We start from the raw sequence: 17,829 nt of genomic DNA, 5'->3' as shown, positions 1-17,829 counted from the left end.
GCCAGCTTTGGGATGGAGCAAACAGCAAAGTTATGGAAGGGGTGATTGAAATAATCTCAACCACAGGTGATCAGTGCTAGCCTTAATCTAGCCCACAGTTTATTTTCACACACTATCACTCCGAAAGCGACCAACTATACTCGAATCACCCTTAGTCCTCTACCAAGAGTCAAGCCCGAACTGCCAAACTAGGTCCTCTACAGATAGAATCACAAGCAATTCCAAACCTGTTTCAGCCTACTTCGGATTTATCAAAGAGTGATAGCTTGAGTCCTCTAGCACAGTGAGCCAACCGTGTTGCACATAGGGCAAATTTAATGCCCAAACCAAAAGTCATCAACACTTTGGGTTGGAGCCACGACTGGTCTTTGTCTAGCCAGTGCTGTGAATCAGACAAATGGCACATCCGATATCAAAAGGCACCATTAGACCAGATAGTCTAGCTGACCAACGGCTGCTCTGTATGCACCAAAGCCACAAAGTCCAATGAGCGTACCAGCTACTGTTATGAAAATCTTGATGTCACAAAGACCATGGAGCAGGCCAGCTGTTGTTAAGGACACTCCAAATCACAAATTCCAAAGTGATGCTGGTATATGAGATGGCACAGGCAGGAGGTGTCAGATGCAGGAGTGAAGACAACGTATTTTTACTTCAAGATCCTGAAGGCAGCCCTGCCTTATGAATTAGTTAGGATCCAGGAAAATGAGATGTGCATGCTGTTGGTTAAGCGCTCATTTGAACTGTATCTAAACCATTGCAGGATGGCCTTGCACTCAAAATATCCAGATGAGTTTCATGGAACGTGGCCTTCCCTGAGCTAACCTGGAACCACCCTTCCAAAAATACTGGAAAGAAAGTGGGAATATTAACTTGGAGTGATCAAAGCGGCTGCTGGAAAGCCATCTAGTCACTGTATGACTTAGCAGCCACCCACAAAAAGACAAAAAAATTATCTATCTAAGCAGATCGAATATTGAAAATAATTTTTAAAAACAGATTGGGGCTAAAGGTCCATTCCTAATTCTGCCAACCATTTATTTACAAGGCAAAAATATGGGTAGCTGAATGAGGCATTTGAATATTACTTTGTGTTTGAGGTTGTTCATGAGTTATGATTCTGTGGGTAGATGATACACATATGCAGGATGTGGGAAGAACTGTTGCTGTGTCATGACCTTCAATTCACTATGGTGAAGACGTAGAATGAGAGAAGCCTCATGTGGATTGAAACAAAAGTAGTGACATCAGGTTAGGGGGTGAGAAGAAGTAAAGGCAAACTCAGATTCAGCATTTGCCCAGGGTGTTAAGTGAGATAGTATATGGCTACTTTTTTTTAAGATCCCAAGGGATCCCAGACATTGTTAATTGCCATAGAGGAAGTTGTTTCATGGGGGGAGCTGGGTTTGGAGGCGGCATAGAATCAACAAACTTCATATTTTAGATGCAAGGGAGTGTGTTCATTTCTCAAGGGTTTGAATAGAGATAGAGTTATACTGCTCTAGCGTAGGGCTGTGCGCGTATGGACTCGTTCTAAAGAGCGAGCGTGAAAATATCAACTCTATGTTGGAATGATGAAAAAAAAAAGATTATTTTATACTCTTGGACATTTTGAGACATTAGTTCATTTGCCATGGACAATGATTTAATTCCCCGAGGTGGTAAGTAGAGGCACTCATCAGACGTTTTAAATATTTTGGGTGGTGACCTTATCAGGCAAAAATATGTATCCTATTGGGCAGTAGCTCTGATTAAATATAGGTGTACATCGGTAGAAAAAAATGAATTGCAAAGTACTTATTAAAGTAATCTTCTTGAGGCCAATAGTTGTATAAATTGGTGGCTTGGGATTTAGGTTGTAGGCAGAAACTACTTGAGAATGAACAGCAGGGGCATTCTGTCAATTGCAAAATGTAGCAACTATAAAATATACTGGAAATGGTAATTTCTCATGTTTTGTTTTACCTCCCTGTTCTACAGTTTCCCTCTATAATGAATCCAGTATTAGATTCAGTCGACGCTATCTCCAGTCTCTGTGAGCATGTTTTGGATTCTATGGTTGAAACGCTGTCTCTGGAACATTACCCAGTATTGGAAGTAAGTTGTTTCACGCGTATATACTTTCATTAAAAATTATCTATGTTTTGTTCCTATAACTAGAAATCTGGTTTTGAAATCGGATTGTTATGCCTCTGTTCAGTGAGCCCCAGCCTCAAGTTATGGTATACACCAGTTAACACATGTTGATGAGGAGAAAAAGCCATCAGAACACCCCCTTGCTTGAGAGCAGTTATGGTACGTTCATCTTCTGAAGTGGTGCTCGAATATTAAGCCTTCTAGCAGAAGGAGGTGGATAATGGAGGAGAATATCCCCTATATTTGATTATCTAGTCTTGTTGGTTCCTTGTTGAAATTAATTGATCATATCATTCTAGCCGGAAAGATCAGGTTCATCCATTAGGGCTGCATTGATGCTGTGTTAGCTCATGATGAACTGCAAAACGTTTCAGACTAGAGCTAAGCGTAGTCACTAACCAGAAGAGTACACCTTAACTCAGGGGCGTCCAAAGGATAAGGTGGGTTGCATCAATGCCAGATTTTCAAAATAGTCACATAACTTACACTTACAAACATTGAATTTAAATAAAAGTCTTTTTACTGGTAAAGATCCTCAAGCCCTGGCCATGATTTTGATTTTCTTAAACGGGCTCCATGGATGTATCCTAGATCAGTGATGAGAACTTGTACAGTATTATCTCTAACTATGGACATATCACCCATCTTCATTCTTCCTTAGTGGTGCCCAGCAAACACCTATTCCAACTAAATTATTTTGTGATAAACTGGACTTGTTTAATGAAAGTACCAGTTTGCTTTGTGTGAAAGTGGCCTTCACCACCTGCTTTTGAAAACCTGTGAGTATTAGACAGAAAGACAACGGCAAGCATGCCTTCTTTTTAGGTTTCACCTAGTGCTGTGCTTGTGAAATCTATTGCTTCCATTATAAACTTAAAAGGGGTAACATCGTACCCCCTCTCTTATCTGCTTTTTCACTAGTTCCTCTGCTGGTCACTTACTTATCCCCCATGTCTATTGGTTGTAGCATATGTTCCTATGCTTGTTCCTCAACTATCTCTGTTGACTGTGGTTTCATCCTCTACTTCCACCTGGGCCTTTAACTCTGCACTGCAGATGCTAGGGATTACAAATGCCATGCCAGGTGCGTGGCTGACATCCCACTTGCCCTGCCACCATTAGGCACGTGGAGCTCTAGACAGGGCTTGCTCGAAAGCTCACAACATATGTGTGAGTTGGCAAAAAAATGTCAATGAAGGATAACATTTGGCCCAAAAATATTCAACTGAAAACAAAAATAAAACCATACCAATCCTTGCCTCAGCTGTGTTACGCCATTGCATGGCCCGCTGCTCACCTAGTAAGGAACATGTTTCTGTGCTATTACTTAAATGTTAACAACCTCTGTTGAAGGCATTAACAACTGCTTTCGTCTCAGCCTAATATATAATATGTATATATATATATATATATATATATATATATATATATATATATCTCACTCACTCACTCTTTTCCCCACTGCTTCATGTCTCTACTCCACAGTTTCACTGAACTTGCAATACAGGTAAATAACAGTGATCATTTCGTGCGTTCAGAGCCTCCTGATTGGTTGAACCGATTTTAGTCTTCTACCTGGTTACTTGTTACCTGGCAGTGCTCAGAAAACATTGCTATAGCCCATTCTTTACCAATAGATGTTACTAGTATTAATCAACTGAATGAAATCAGTGCATCTTATTTCTTCAGTGACGCAATGCCGCCACCCATCTTTCAGTCTCGGAGCTTTGTGAAAACGTCCTCCAGACATTAGCATCCACTTGACTCTGAATGATTCATGTGAACTCCAGCAGGAAATAACCCTCTTTTTCCAGCCGAGTGGTCTGAAAACTTACATAGCAAGAAATATTCTCTTTATGGAGTTGACCTCTGCAAGGATTCTGTGATAGCAAAAACCCAGCCCTGACTGTCAGAAGGAACAATTGTGAATATGTATATAACCAGCATTGGTAAAGCCAATAGGTTTTACCCATGTGAGAGCTATTGGCCTTTTCAAGGCATGTTGCACAGCAGCACGAGCTGCTGTACAACATTTCTTAAAGTCAAGAGGCGGTCAATGTAGTGTACGTGCTTTTTCCCCTTGACTTTTGCGACTGTCTAAGTGGTCATAGCACTTTATTTCTTGACTTTAAGCCATGATGCCTAAAAAAGCATTGACCAAGCCAATAAATCTCACATAGGCGAAACCTAATGGCTTTGCCAATGCTTGTTTATTATATTAACTGAATGGTAATGGATACACAACCTTGTCCCTCTCATTTATCTCTGGTTATAACATTCAACCTATGTTTGCTGCTTGAACTCTATCCCCCAGTTAGCTATTGCAACACTCTTTTTACTTTGTGATACCAGGGCCATACTTTGGGATTGGGATAAATACTGATCCCTCCAGTGGATCCATTAATCCAGAGAGTCGCATGCCACGGTTTAATACCATAATTTTGACAAAACTCATAATCGTATATTTAAAATATATTTTTCACACCTAACTTAGGTTCAATAGAGACCTTGTGGGTTTAGTATCTTTTGTATGCTACTTGACCTGATGTCCTCGAGCCAATTTATTGATTTTTCAAGTCATGTGAGTGACATTATCAGGACTGGGGCCTCTTTTTGGTGGTTTTCCATCTGCAAGTGTGTGAGTCCTTTGCAGTGAATTTGAATTATACTGCATGCCACAGCCAGCTTTGTACAGCTCACTGAACAGCTCTACTCCCATATAGAAGTCGTCCACAGAAAGAGTATAACCTTTATGAATGAGTGAATGGACAAGCCCCCATTCAATTTTTTCCATGACTCCAAGAGCGGAAGGGCAATCTCCGTAGCGGACTCCTTCCCTGTATACACTCTCAAACTGTATACATAGCCAGTGGAGCTCTCGCACATTATATACAAATTGATAACATAACCTATTTTTCTTGGTATGTCCTGCCTGAAACAGCAGATGCCCTTTTTAAAGGATCAGTGACTCATCAATGGTTGTATTCTTTCCAGGAGCATAAATCTCTGTAAACCTGGCAGACAAATGTTCCAAGTCAGGCAGAATTTTAAAAAGCCTGTCATGGTCCTGATGGCCCTGGGGCAATGTAGCCGAATTTTCATTGAAATGCAGCATACGCTGCAATAGCAAAAACCGGTCTTGGCTCATGTATGGTGTGAAAATGGGTGGTACCCAAACTGTGCACTGTTGCAGAACATTTATACCAGTTTGGTTTGTGCACTATCTCCATCTTGAGCATGAAGCCTAAAAACGTCATCAAGTCCTCAAATAAAGTGGGAGTCCATTGGTGTTCCCTAGAATGAGGCCCAAGAGTGCCTCCATCCTCCCTCAGAAATTGTTAAGCATGCAAATTTGTTTGGTGCACAATTTCCTCAAGGAAGTCAACATTCAAAAAGAGATAGACGTAGTCAATCGGCAAAACAATTGTTGTATTGACTTTACATTCAGTGTCTGCAGTGAGCCTGGAAATTTGGGCTGCACTAAATTGGGGGGGGGGCTGCCAAGAGTGCTATGCTTGCCGCCACACGTGCCTGCTCTCTGGGTTTGTCTACCATTCTGCGTTTGCTGCGCTGCACAAATTGTGTTTGCAAAGGGACATCCTGATTGCCATGACCATGTTCCAAAGAATCGCTGGAAGACGAGTCATTGGGTAGAACTCTGCATCTGAGGGAGAGGAGAATGGAGCAGAATCTGAATGCGATTTTTCAGACCGCAGTCTCAGTATGTGATCGTCCCTCAGAGCCAGTCTCCATTGCTCGATTAAGGGTCTAAGCAGCAGTCCTCCACTGATGTGCCATGTCTGCTGACTCTTTAAAGCATGTCTTCAAAAACACTTTGTCCTAGGTAGAAGACCGATGTATAGTTCTAAACCGGTGGATGGGTGTGTGTGCCTGTGAGATGTGTGTGGCAGCGTTCTGGGCAAACAGCTAAAAAAAAACGTTGCCTTTTGATGCTTCTGCAGCTTTGCGAAGGGCACACTAAAAAACAAGCATTGGCATAGCCAATAGGTCTCACCTTTGGAACCTTTTAAGCTTTTAGCCATGCAGCACACTATCCTGGGTGCTGTGCCTCCAGGTTTGAATAGCTATACAATTACTATACACTGGGTCATGTAGTCTGATTTAGGAAAACAAATTAAGCCAGCAAATAGAAAGCCCAAAAATGTGATTGAGGTTGTAGGCCTACCCTTGGGCTATTTTCTCCATAATAATGAGAATGCCTTCACTCATTACCTGTAGCAATTCTGCAGCCAGGGTGTTTTCCCGCACAATTATAGATTTGCTGTGTTTGCCACATAACCCATCATCTGCAGATTTGGACAAGAAATGTTTTGTTTCTAGTGCAAACATAGAGTTTCCGCACAGTGGAAGGCCCTTCACAAAGGTTTACTGGTCACCGTTCCGTAGCTTGTTAATGTACTTGGATGTTAAACTGGTACTAATTAGGTGAAAGCTTTACTCAAAGTGCTAACGTGCAAAAATAAATAAATAACAAGTAATACTAACGAAATCTGAGGAATGGTTTGCTTTTCTTGCTGCATAATATAGTCAACCCTCCCGCATAATGTGGTCATCTCCTAGTGCTTAATTCCAATGCTCCTGCCTGTAGCCTAGGATATCCCACTGGAACTTACAACTGAACAATAAAAGAGTGATGGAGAACCATACTTCCCTGAAATCAAGCTCGCTTTTTTCCACCATCTAGCTTTATTTATCACTCGGTTTTTCAGGTCATGACGTACCTTACCTGATGGCATAAATGTTGGTGTTGTTTAGTAGGTTTTTTTCTTTTTTGCTCCCCTTTTTGCCCTGCAGGATGGCTTCGGTGTCTTCCAGATAGCCAGCTGCGCAAGCTGGCAGGAATTTGGCAGCCCCATTGAAGCGAATGGCCCGAGACTTAATATGGGGAACAGGAGGGGTGTGGGAACAAAGTTAACACGGACAACGGGAGGGGGGCGGGAACAAAGTTAACACGTACAACGAGATGGGGGGTGGGAAAAAAGTTAACACGGACAATGAAGAAAGTTAACACTGACAACGGTTGTGGGACTACTAAAGGCAACACAATCTACGGCGGGAGGGGGGCGACAACAAAGTCAACATAGATGGCCTCCATGATAGCAGCAGTGCTCGGAACAGGAAAGCAGAGGCAAAAGAAAACAAGCATTTGCAATGCAACTGGACTCGCATTACGCAACACCTATTGCATTGGAAACATAGTGCGGAGGTGCGAGAAGGCACGAACGCTAGTGCGGGCGGACAAGAAGTCACGGACTACGGGGGGAGGGAGGAGGGTAGGCACGGGAAGAAAATGGTTTTCGAAGTAAAGGGTCCAGTAGCAATGGAAGGATACAAATGACGACATGGCCGTCATGAGGGACTAACAAGCCTAAAACCAATCGCAAGGCAGAATTTAGGACCTAAGCCAATGAAAAATATGGGCAGAGAATGGGCGGAGCTTCCACTGTGCTTCCGCGCCATACTGAATACTGCATGGCTCGACCTAAAAGGCATTACTTGTACATGCCACATATGGAGTACTACAACATACTGTAACAGAGTGAGCAAAGTTGCTGCACTGCATCACCTGGGCAAGCAGAACTGCACCATATCTTCAAAGAAATGGCCCAGTTCTGCTCTGTCCATGCGCTGGCTTGCTGTGTGCTGCCTTGCGTCACTGCTGATACTCTTGCGCCGTAGTGCAAGACTGTTTGCGTTATGATCAGGATATTTTTTGTGCAAGAAGTGGCCTCTTCATTAAAATGTACCCTTTGCGGCTTTCTCCTCAAAGAAAAAGATCATTCTTATGCCAGCCTTAGACAGGTGCCAGATTTTGCCTCCACTGTTTACAAGCCTTTGTAAAATGGATCTGAGGCCAAAAAAACCATGGTTGATGCACAGTAACATCCATGGACCACCTACTGACTCAGTGTTGCAAGCCAGCACAATGTACTGTTACTTTTTTTAATAATTTGTTTTATTCTTTTTATTATTAACAAAACAGTGTCACAGATTTACAATAGTTCAAATTATAGAGCATGAAAATCTTTCCTACTTTGCACCCAGTATTAAATTCTCATTTACAGTTTAAAGCAAACAGTGAAATATTAGGGTGTTGACTCTGTTAGGGATGGTTGCATCGGCTGAGCTGGTGGTTCACAGATGTTACCTCTGTAGTCATTCCACTTTCCCCATATTTGCAACCACTTTTTAGGGCAGCCTCGCGCTACATGCACAAAACATGCACCAGTCCATGTCTCTCTCCCATTCACTAAGATTTGTGGTTGCATGCACCCCTTATTTTCTTGCTACATCAATCCCAGTCTCACCTAGGTTTGTTCTTTGCTACCCAAGTGCTTTGGCTCCCATATATTTAGAAGACCGCGTTTAGTCTCAATAGTTATTACCTGACCCATGACCTCCCCCATGTATAAGTGGACCTTTCTCCAATATCTTGCTATATGTGGGCATTCCCACAATATGTGGAAAAACGTGCCTTCTTGACCACAATGCCTTCTGCAACTAGAGCCAGTGCCAAATCCCATCTTGAGTAGTGTGGCCCTTTTACGTAGATCCCATGAAGTATTTTCAGCGGCACCAACTTTAGACTTAGAGGATATTGCCCCCTCCCATCAGGACCCCAGCTCCTCCACCCACTCGTCTTCGTCTAGCTCTTGTAAGTCACTTTCCCACTTTGCCTATAGCTGCGGGAGGGGATCAGGCGAGTGATGTATTAATTTCAAGTATGTCAGGGAGATTGCCTTCTTGGGAATGTATCCGTCCAAAAGCCTATCTTCAAGGGGAGAGGCCTCCGGAGGGGTGTCTCCCCTGGGGATGACTGCTTGAAGGGCGTATTGTATCTGGAGATATCGGAATCTTTCTGAGTCTGCGAGTTCATATTTTTGTTTAAGGTTTGTGAAGGGTATAACTTCCCCCTGTTTCCAAAGGTCAGCCACCTGTGAAATCCCTATCCGATCCCATTTATCAAACCCCTTAGTCTTCCAGAGATTGCCTAGTTGTTCTGAGTCCCACAGTGGGGTGCTTCGAGTTATGGTCTTTGCCCTTCCCATATTTTTCTGAACCAAGTGCCACACTTGTCACGAGTGTTTCGTAGGGCCCGTCAGAGGGAATTTCCCGTGTTTTGAGTGGAGCGCTGGTACGTAAGTTCCCCCTGGGAGGAGCCATCTATCCATGGCATAGCCCTGGTCAATAGGGGGTGAGTACATACAGTGGTTCATGGCTGCCGGGTGCGCAGCCCAATAGTATAATAGCAGACTAGTTACCCAGAGCAACTTTCTCTGTGCACTCTCCACCTGCCTAAAATATGATGCAGGGACTAGGGCAGGTGGGTTGTGCAAAACATATAAAAAACGGGGCAGAGACATCATTTTGAACAAGGCTCTCCCCAAGAGTGACAGTGGGAGAGACCGCCAGTGATCTACGTCACGTTCCAGTCGCTGCAGTAGAGGTAAAAGGTTAGTTTCAATAAATAGCTTGGGGTCATTAGTAATGAAACTTCCCAGGTATTTAAACCCTACTGTTACAATTTTAAGTTGCTATTCGTTAGGTAGAGCTGGGGGGCTGCCTTTGAGCACAAAGATAAGTGACTTTGTCCAATTGATCCTATACCCCAAATAAGTCCCAAAGTTAGTAAAAATGTTCAGAAAGCTCCGTAGGGAGCTATGTGGGGAGGCCAAATACAGCACGATATCATCCGCGTAGAGTGAGATGCGGTCCTCCCACCCTTTGGCCCAACACAGCCCTTGCATTACAGGGTCTGCACAAATCAAACAGGCCAAGGGCTCCAGAGTGAGCGCGAACAGCAGTGGGGACAGTGGGCACCCCTGCCTCGTTCCCCTATAAAGATGGAAAATGGCTGCTTTTTTTATTGTTGACCACAACTTGTGCTAGTGGGTCAGTGTATAATAGCCGGACCCAACTTATAAACGTAGAGCCAAAACCTAACGTGTCAAGAACTGCAAAAAGGTACGGCCATTCAATGGTGTCAACTGCCATGGTGGCATCCAGCGACACCACGGCTGCATCATCCATGATGGTCTCTGCCCTCCGCAAGACCACGTGCAACCTTCTTAAATTCAGGGATGTGTTTCTTGATGGCATGAATCCCGACTGGTCCGGGTGAACCAGCTCAGGAAGGACACGGATCAAACTGGTGGCTAGGATTTTGGCCAGTATTTTGGCCTCTGCATTCAATAGCGACATGGGTCGGTATGACGTGCAGCTATCACTTGGTTTCCCCTCGTTAGGTATAACCACTGACATAGCGAGTCTCTGGTCCAGTGAAAGGAGCCCCTCATCCAGACTTTCCAGTAACATTGCTTTTAGATAGGGAGCCATTACATTGGGTCGTAATTTGTAGAGTTCTATTGGGAGGCCATTAAGGTCCATCGCTTTTCCAGTTTGGAGAGAGCAAATGGCCTATGCTATTTCGTCCGACGTGAGGTCTCCCTCCAAAGTCTTTCTCTCATCTTCCCCCAATACCGGCAGACGAATCTCGGCCAATAATTCTTTTACCTCCATTTCTAGTCTACCGGGCCTGGAGGAATAGACTTGCGCATAATATCTGCCAAACTCTTCTGCAATATCTTGCGGGTCAGTAAGTGTTAATTCTGTCTCCGTCCTCAGTTCGGTTACCAGTCGGCTCGCCGCCTCCCTCCTGTCCAGCCATGCCAGCAGTTCCCAGTTTTGTCCCCCAGTTCATAAATGCTCCCCAGCTTGTGATTATACATGGTTTTGGCAGCCTCTCACGCCTCTGGGATCTATACTCTTGCGCCAGGCTAAGAAAATGCGCCGCATTCTGATCTGTGGATGTTAAAAGACCCTCTTCCAATTTTAATATATCCTCTTCCAGTCGGAGAAGCTTGGCCCTTTTCTCTTTTTTGGCCCCAGAAACTTGAGCGAGTGCATGCCCTCTTATCAAGGTTTTAAAGGCCTCCCATAGGACCCGAGCCGAGTCAACTGTACCCTCGTTGTCGGAGAAATAATGCTCAATTTCTTGTTCCAGTTTTGATTTACTTATAGGGTTTTTAGGTGCCAGGGGCTAATTGAAGCGACTCTAGTGCAGTCCCCCCTCCCAGGCTCCAGCTGTAGCCAAACTGGGGAGTGATCCGATATGCCTCTAGCTAGATGTTTGACTTCTGTAACATATCCGACCTGTGTGGCCAGGGCAAGGACATAGTCCAATCGGGATAGACTTTTGTGAACCCCGGAACAGAATGTTTATTGCGTTTCCGCGGGGTGATAAACCCTCCATAGATCCACGAGACCCATGGCCTCCAGGAAGTGTGGGAGGTGCAGTTGTGAAGGCGGTATATCCCTAGGTGGGTGACGGTCCAGCGTCCCGGAGACAACCGAGTTTGTCACCCCCTATTATTATTCAGCCCCCTGGCAACTCAAGCAGCACCTTTCCCAGATCCTTTTTTTCCTTTTTTAAACAAAGCAGCACAAATAGCCATTTGCTCTGCAAAATCCCAACAAGCACTTTGCATTGAGTATACATGAAGCAAACCTGAAGCAAGCTATGTCTGGTCCATATTTATTTACTGAAGACATGCAATGTAGTTGTAGAAGATTATGCATTTGTGCTTGCTTCAGGCAATATTTGTTGTAAAATATCTGGGAAATGAACACTAAATTGGCCCACAAACTCCCTGGTGGTCCGCTGGGTGGAGGAATTGCGACTTCATTGGTTGTGCTCCCCAGATGAAAACCAACTTTTTTGAAGAATATTTGTGTTCCCAGATGGAGTTGACGCGCGTCTCGGAAAGGACCATCCCCAGATTATGGCAGTGCCATGGTCTGACTGTTCTGTAGGGCAATCTGGCAATGTCCGAAGGAGTGGTCTGACAGTATGTGGGCCAGGTTTTTGTGTGCTTGTGGCCTGGCTTTTACTTCGCATTTCTCTGATGTTACCACCAGCAAGCACAAATGCATACAGTCTCCCATACCTTGCAAAACACTTACAGTGTATTGACAAATTAAAAAATGCCCTGATTTGTAAATGTGGCACTCTTTTTTTGCCCATTTGACTGGGCCACATTTCTTTAAGTAAGCATTATTTTGCCTTGGGTGGGGGTGAGACTGCACCCCCCTAGGTCAAAGCAAACAATGTGGCTAACTTTTATTTACCCCCAAAGTGGCATGAGTGCCACTTTGTTTTCTCCTGTGGGGTGTGATTGCTGCCTCCGTGGGGGGCGGAATCGCACCCTCCCTAGGGAAAAACAAACACATTTTATAAAAAAATATCAATGCCCCCATGGGTGGGGGGTCTGCTCATATACTAGGGGAGCCGAACCCCAAACAAGGACATTTGTGCATGGTATAATTTTCCCTTCCGGAGTGCGTGATCTTGTCCTCCAAAAAAAAAAAAAAAAAGGTTCAGGCCCATAATCTCACATGTGTAAAATGGCTAATTACTCTTTCTTTGCAGTAATCAATAAAGTACTATGAAAGGTAGATGTAGTAGCAATGTAATACCTATCACCCCTCCTTGTAGAAAAATGCTATGCTTTTTATCTCCTATAGGAACATGCAAAGTGCAATGGCCGGTATCTGTAGCAGCTATTTACACCCATAATCCCCTATGAACATATTAGCTATTCCAATTTTCCAACAGGATACATTAGAACATCACAGACGATGTATTTAACATTCCTATAAGGCCCATAACCCCCCATGTCTTAAATAGATAATTACCATTTAGTTACAGGAATCATGACAACTTTGTACTAGGTGTATGTAAAGGTCCTATAACACCCATGTGGAATTTCGCTATGCCCATCATTCCTAGAAGCATAAGTAAAAAAAAGGACTGCCTGGTATATGTAGCAGCTATTTACCAACCATTTAACCGCCATATAAATATTAGCTATTCCAGTATTCCCAAAATGGCACATTAGAACATGGTGGAAAATGTATTCATTAGCCCTTTACAGCCCATAATCCTCCATGCATAAAATAGCTAATTACAGTTTCCTCACTGGAATCATGAAAATACAATGGCAGGTATATGTAACAATTATCTAACACTCATCATCCCCCATGTTGAAAATCGCCAAACCTGTTATCTCTACAGGAATATGTAAAACACTGTGCCTGGGAAAAGTATCAGCCATTTACCACCCAACATACCCCATTAAAAAATACCTGTTCACCTTTTCCCAACAGGAAACATTAGAACATAGTGGGAAATGTATCCAGCAGTCATTTAAAGCCCACAGTCTCTAATTACTGTTTCCTTACTGCATTCCCGAAATTAGAATGTAAGGTATTTAGAACAGCCATTTAACACCCATCCTCCCCCATGTAGAAAATTGCTATGTTATCCCTATAGGAATATATAAAACACACTGCCTGTGATACGTAACCACCACGCCCATGGCATAAAGCTATAGGTACACATGCTGTGCATACTTCTGCCATCTAATGTTGGGCTTGGACGTGGGCAAGTTGTATTTCTTCAAAGAGGTCTTTTGACTACATCTATTGCTGGTAATGTGCATGGGCATTGGCTCTATTGTTAGATATTTTTTTCTCCGCCTTCGGGTTCAGATGTGTTCCTTTGAGCTTTGGTTCTAAGCTACGTGGTGTTGTCGCCAGGCCTGTATGGATCTTTCATACTTGTCGGAAGAAATAACAGTTGCATTTACTCGTCCGTTCCAAGCGACGCATATCCTTTTTCTTTAGCTCTACAATCTAAAATCCTCAACGCCTGTATGGGGCCTCGCCCCTCAGGAGCTCCATTGATTCCTCGGCACCCAAAATGTGCCTATGATGGAAAGAACGCCATTCTGCTACTGTCCGAATTGTTGAGCGAAATACTTGGGACAGACCTCCAGCAGGTGTAAAACCTCTGTTCCCAGACTACCAAGAGGCCTCCTTTTCAGCATGCCTCTGCTCTGGAATAAAAATACCCTTCGCTACCATTGAGATTGTCGCTTCGCCTTTGATTCGAGACACAACCTAGAGCGGATGATACCCTGACCTTCTTTGAAGTCCAGGACATGAACGAAGAGCAGCAGCCAGAGGCTTGAAGCACAGAGGCTAAAGTGTTATCCCCTTGTGTGCTAGTGACGAGCTCAGCTCGTCATGAGGGACGGTTGAGCTGCCGTCATGACGAGCTGAGCTCGTCACAGCCGTTGGAACGTTCGCACGCGGGGATAATTTCCCCGCTGTGCTGAACGTTCGAAAACGGGTGTGGCTGTGACAAGCTCAGCTCGTCATGAGGGCAGCTCCGCTGTGCCTCATGACGAGCCGAGCTCGTCACCAGCACAGCGGTGCCGCGTGCGCCCCCCCCCCCCCACAGCGGGGGGAAAACACCCCGCAGCTAAGGGGATAATGATGTTTCTGTACATCACTGCCGGAAGGCCATGGACGGCACTGAACTGCTAAGTCGGACCTGATACCCTCCCATCTCTGTGCTGAAGTCTTCCTCGAAGCCACACCGTTTGACTTTGACGTTATCTTTTGCTCTGGGCGAGAATACACCTGCGAAGCCAGCCTTTAGATCCAGAGTTGGGCTCGGTTCCGGTAGGCCACGGAAATCCTTGGCACAGTAAAAAAGCAAAACAGCATTCAGGGCAGCTTCTGAGAATCAGATGAACCCCTTCTCTAGTGCCTCCAAGAACAGCTCAATTCTAGACTGCTGTGCATCCATACTCATCCTGAGACTGGACGGATTTTAGCCTACCCTTTTCTCATGGCATTCGAGGAAGCCTTGACTCCACCTGCAGAGCTGGCATCTAAGAAGCCTCAGCCTCAGCCTTATGACAAAGGCACCTCTCCTCCCTCCTCTATTGCCCCGTCTACCTCCTCCTCGCTCTTCGCCATCTTTGCCTTCCTCTCCACCTCCTCCACGCTCACTGTCCCCACTACTGCCAGTGGACTCTTCTCGAGAATCACCTCAGGGTTCCCTTCTTTCTGAGTTTGGGGGTGATAGTCTGAGGACTCCCTATGGCTCATTTGTTATGCCATATGACCCACAACCCCAAGATGACCCAAGGGATGATTAAGATGAAGAGCCCCTTTGCGATACAGACTCAGACCTCTTTCTGGCCAAGCCTTAACCGCCGGACGACACCATCTAATTTCCTGAGATATTGCAAAGGGCAGCCACATTCCACAAGATGGAAAAACACAAACAACCAGAGGAGAATGACTTTCTCATGGAGACACTTTCCTCCACCCAGAGGTCCTAGCAATATGTGCCTATGCTAAAAGGGATACCTAAGTTCGCTCCTGAAATCTTGAAGCATTCTGTAAAGGCACAAGTCATCGTGCTTAGGATCAACAAAAATTATAAGGCATCTCCTTCAGACCCTCTCTACATCAGGGGTCAACTGCCACCTGACTTTCTGGTTGTTCATCCAGCCTAAAAATTTGCTAAATCTCAGGGCATGGGGAATGCACCCCCTTCCGACTGGTAAAGTAAGAACATTGGGCAGAGACACATTTTCCTGCTGCATCGGTCTGCTACGCATTGGCACATCGCCAATTCCATGAGGTTACTCTCCTGGTATGATAGGCCCACTGGGCTGAAATGGAGGGGTTGCTTTAACACCTCCTGGACCAGTATAAAAAGAGGGGTCTGCTACTGATAGCGGAGAGGAAAATTATAGTGAACACTAATATTTGATGTGCCCTGGATGCAGTACACACTGCTGCTTCCAGTGTAAACACCAGTGTACTCTGCCGACATGCTTGGCTGCGTGTTTTGGGCCTTAAGCCAGAAGTGCAGCTGCAGGTGGTCAACTTGTCCTTTGCCGGAAAGACCTATTTGGCCTGCAAGTTGACCAGATGCTGGAAAAAATGGACACTGAGACAGCTAAGGCCATGGGTGCCTTACAGCCCCATCTGCCCATGGCTCCTCTCCCTGCACATAACACAGTGGAGGGGTGAAGACCACTACTCTTGAAGCATCCACTTCCTTTCCCAGGCAACAGCAGTCCTCTCTGGGTTATTACAGGGGAGGGTACAAAAATAGCTACGGTAGAGACAGAGACAGAGCCAAAGGCACAGCCCACAAAGGGGACTCTGCTGCAAAGCAGTGATTCCATTACCTTTCCTCCTACCATTTAACACAAGCCGCCAAGCATCCCCCGCATTACCAATTCCTTGAGTTTTAGGTAAGTGGTCCGGATATCAGTTCAAAGTGCTGCCCTTCACAGTGGCCTTAGCTCCTGGGGTGTTTAGACAGTGTCTTGCCGTGGTAGCTGATCCGCTCAGAAGGGATGGTATCCACATCTTCCCTTACTTAGACGACTGGCTGATCAAGAGCGCACTGGAACAGTGCACACCTAAGCCACCATACATCTCTTAAACAGCCTCGGCTTTACCATCAATACCTCACAATCTTCTCTCCATCCCTTCTTAGGGTCCATACTCAACTCTGTCACATGGAAAGCATATCTCAGCCCTGCAACGGTCCGAGGTTTCCAATCTCTGCTCCTTCTTTTTCAGCCAGACCATCAGGTAAAAGTCAGAACGGTCATATGCTTCCTCTGCATGACGCCTCTTGCATTGCTGTAGTCACGCATGCCAGATTACACATGCATCCATTGCTGGTGTGCCTTGAAGCTCAATGGTCACACGCGGAGAGACATTGGGAAGATCTGGTGTTGATTTGGGGCAATACTCCGCTACCTCTGCAGTGGTGTTATCCCAACAACCTGTTGCAAGGCTGGACCTTGTTGGGCCCAGTGCTGCAGATGACCATCACATCAGACACCTCTCTTGCTGGTTGGAAGGCGCACTTACAGGAACTGACCATGCAAGAGGTGTGGATGCCTGATCGCCAGGGTCACCACAAGCATTTCTCCCTTGCATCCAACACAAGGTGATACTCGTTCAGACAGAGAACAAACCTGCCACGTTTTACTTACAGAACAAGGGCAGCACTCGCTCCCTGTAGCTGTCCACTTCAGCCCAGGGCATTTTGTGGTGGGTAATACATTAGAGTCCATCTACTCATAGAGTACACACCAGGAGTGGACAATGACTTTGCAGCCCTGCTTACCTGGATGCAGCAACGAGTCCACGAATGGGAACGCCCCTCCCAAGTCCTTCTTTCTCCACCTTTGGGGGGATTCCCCCACACAAACCTCTTTTGCACTACAGAAAACCCAAAATGCTCAAACGTCATCTCCACGTTCCTACACCCAATGCACTATGGATGAACTGGTCATGGATATTTTTCCTATGCTTTTCTGCCTCTCCCACTTCTTCCGTTTGGGGTTCGAAGGCTTTGGCAAACATCCCTCCCTCATCTTAGTAGCCACAGCCTGGACCAGACAGCCCTGGTTCATCACTCTCCTTGAACTGTGCTTAGTGCCTAATGAGAAGCTGCCCAACCAGCCAGATCTCCTCTCAGAGCATTAGGGCTCACTAAGGCAGCCCAAATCAGCTCATGAAGTGCTAGAGTTTTTGTACCTGAATCTGTCTTTAGAATGCATGACCATCCTCAAAGAAGCGTGCAGTCCCACAACCAGAGCATGCTAAACAGCTCAATATTTGTGCCCTACTGTCTTCCCAGATTTATTGTCCCTCTGCGGGCTGCAGTCCAAGATGTTGTCTATTAACTGCTCCACTTGCTGAAATCAGTTTTTGGTTACACTACTATCAGACTTCATTTGGCTGCTTTTGCCGCTTACCTTCGAAACCGAGAACACATTTCCC

General features: G+C 45.2%; 1 protein-coding gene across 3 annotated transcripts in view; it reads left to right on the top strand.

Annotated features, from left to right (window-relative positions):
• The window catches only part of MVK (mevalonate kinase), a 171,635-nt gene that overhangs the window by 128,378 nt on the left and 25,428 nt on the right, over window positions 1–17,829 (top strand). For all 3 annotated transcript variants that reach the window (XM_078667359.1, XM_078667360.1, XM_078667361.1), the window contains one exon: window positions 1,981–2,097. In XM_078667359.1, the coding sequence (XP_078523485.1) occupies window positions 1,981–2,097 (117 nt within the window). The remainder of the gene's footprint in view (window positions 1–1,980; window positions 2,098–17,829) is intronic.

Source organism: Lissotriton helveticus, chromosome 11 (genome assembly GCF_964261635.1).
Source record: "Lissotriton helveticus chromosome 11, aLisHel1.1, whole genome shotgun sequence".
In the NCBI taxonomy this organism is placed as follows: domain Eukaryota; kingdom Metazoa; phylum Chordata; class Amphibia; order Caudata; family Salamandridae; genus Lissotriton; species Lissotriton helveticus.
Note: the sequence above shows the minus strand (reverse complement) of the source record. Positions and strands in the feature narration are given on the sequence as shown.